The 2,130-nt window shown below is 23.8% G+C and overlaps 1 protein-coding gene across 1 annotated transcript in view; it reads right to left on the reverse strand.

The window, feature by feature from the left end:
• Positions 1 to 254: 254 nt before the first annotated feature.
• LOC126899670 (uncharacterized) overlaps positions 255 to 2,130 on the reverse strand; it is a 10,407-nt gene continuing 8,531 nt past the window's right edge. Inside the window, exons 5-6 of the mRNA XM_050674755.1 lie at positions 588 to 805; positions 255 to 389 (exon numbers count right to left, since the gene is read on the reverse strand). Coding sequence (XP_050530712.1) covers positions 342 to 389; positions 588 to 805 — 266 coding nt within the window. The 3' untranslated portion in view covers positions 255 to 341. The remainder of the gene's footprint in view (positions 390 to 587; positions 806 to 2,130) is intronic.

The following is a 2,130-nucleotide window of genomic DNA, read 5'->3' on the forward strand; positions in this document are numbered from 1 at the left end:
AATTATAAAATCTTAAGAAATATTTAACACCATTTACTCAATACTATTAAAACTCAAGATCACTACACAATCTTATTTAAATTATTAATTTAAATTATTTATCTTCGATAAAAAAAAAATTTATTTAATTATCTGTTATTAAAAATAATTGAACCAATTTAGTCATAAAGCATTAAAGACATTTTAAATGCATTATGGAAAACTAATTATATATATAGATCATTTAAAGGCTGGCATAATATCATTGATAAATGTAAATGTAAATGTCAATTTTAATTATTAATTATTTTATTTTTTATTAAATAATTACAAATGAGTGAATTTTTAAACAATATTCTTATTCATAGAGTAAGAGTTTCCAATAGCCACAGAATTTGATCTTTATCCTCCTGAAAATACATTGATACATTTTAATTGATTAAAAATACATTAATAAAATTTTATAAACAAAGTTATAAATAATTCATTTTAGGTATTTAAAAAATTTCCCGTTTAAAAATTTATTTTTATCAAAGATTCCTTTATAAAAATTTGAAATTAAAAAAAAAATGAAATCTCAAAGTTAAATTTCATGTTTAATAACCTACCTGATGTGCTGGATCATCAGGATAAGAATCCCGAAGTTTGCACAATGATTGATTTAAATTTTCAACTTTTCCACATATCTCCTTCACTTTAACAGGTGACATACGAAGTAATTGGTTTAAAGAAGATAAAAACAAATCATGATGGTGTTCGTCCAAATTTTCTATGTTCACAATTAGTTGACACAAGATTTCAACAACACCATTATCAACGAACATTTCTAAAATTTACATTGAAAGAATAATTATAAATTTCAATAAGTAAGTTAAATAAATAAAATTAAACTCAAAAGCCACAAAAAAAATTACTGAAAAGTCGCGGTTATGTATTTAGGAAACAATGTTAACATTATCAACGCTAAACATATACTGACACTCCAACTAGAAAAACTCCCTTATATACCCTAGTGACCTTATCACTTAGTGACATCATCACTAAATAATATTATCACATTTTGCCAGTTTACACAAGTTTAATAATGAAATTTTCAATGGGCCAAGATCCCAATTAATTAAATTGTTTTTATTTTTAAAGATTTCTATTGCCTCCCTAATATTAAGTTCTTTGTAATTATTTACATTTTTTATTAGTTTTATGATTTTAATGGAGTGATTATATGTCAATAAATGTTTAGCCACTGAAGATTTCTCAACTTCTTGATTTTTAATGTTTCTTAAGTGCTTTTTAAACCTGAACCTATATTTCTTTTTGTTTGTCCTACGTAACATTTATTACAACTTTCACATTGTATTTTATAAATGCCTGATTTCCCCCCTTCTTTTACCTTATCTTTAGGGTTACATAATAAATCACTTAAATTATTACTCTGAAATGTTATTAAAATAATACCAAAATTCTTAAATATTCTAGCTAGTCCATTTGAGATGCCTAGATAATATAAAATGGGTGACCTAATTACTTTTTGTTCCCCTACGCTAGTGAGTGTACTAGTTGCCCTCCTTTCTTTATTCCACTTTTGTGTTCGGACTAATTTTGAAATTATGTTTTCGTTATACCCATTAAATCTAGCTATTTCTTTTATAACCACCAGTTCTTTATCGAAATCTATTTTATTCATCGGAATGTTAATTAATCTGTAAATCATACTATTAAAAGCTGGCAATTTGTGTTGTCAGGTGAGATTCGATTTGTTCAAAATGTACCTGAACGTGTGCATATTTTTCCGATAAATTTACAAATTTAGTTCCCCATCTGTTCTTTTAACTAATAAATAAAAAAAAAAAAAAATTTCCCTCTACTTCTTGTTCATATGTGAATTTAATTGATGGGTAAAAATAATTTAAATGTTTTAACCTGTCATTATTTTGAATAGTATAACCANTATGTGAATTTAATTGATGGGTAAAAATAATTTAAATGTTTTAACCTGTCATTATTTTGAATAGTATAACCATATAATTTTTGAACTAAGACAATATTATTTTTAACTGAAAAGCTATCAAATTCTTTTTTTTCTATTTTTAATATTACTTAGTTTTTAAATTAATAATATTTTTAACTATTAATAATATTAATAGTTTTAAT

The sequence above is a fragment of the Daktulosphaira vitifoliae genome, unplaced genomic scaffold (assembly GCF_025091365.1).
Source record: "Daktulosphaira vitifoliae isolate Bord-2020 unplaced genomic scaffold, ASM2509136v1 Scaffold_2, whole genome shotgun sequence".
Lineage (NCBI taxonomy): Eukaryota > Metazoa > Arthropoda > Insecta > Hemiptera > Phylloxeridae > Daktulosphaira > Daktulosphaira vitifoliae.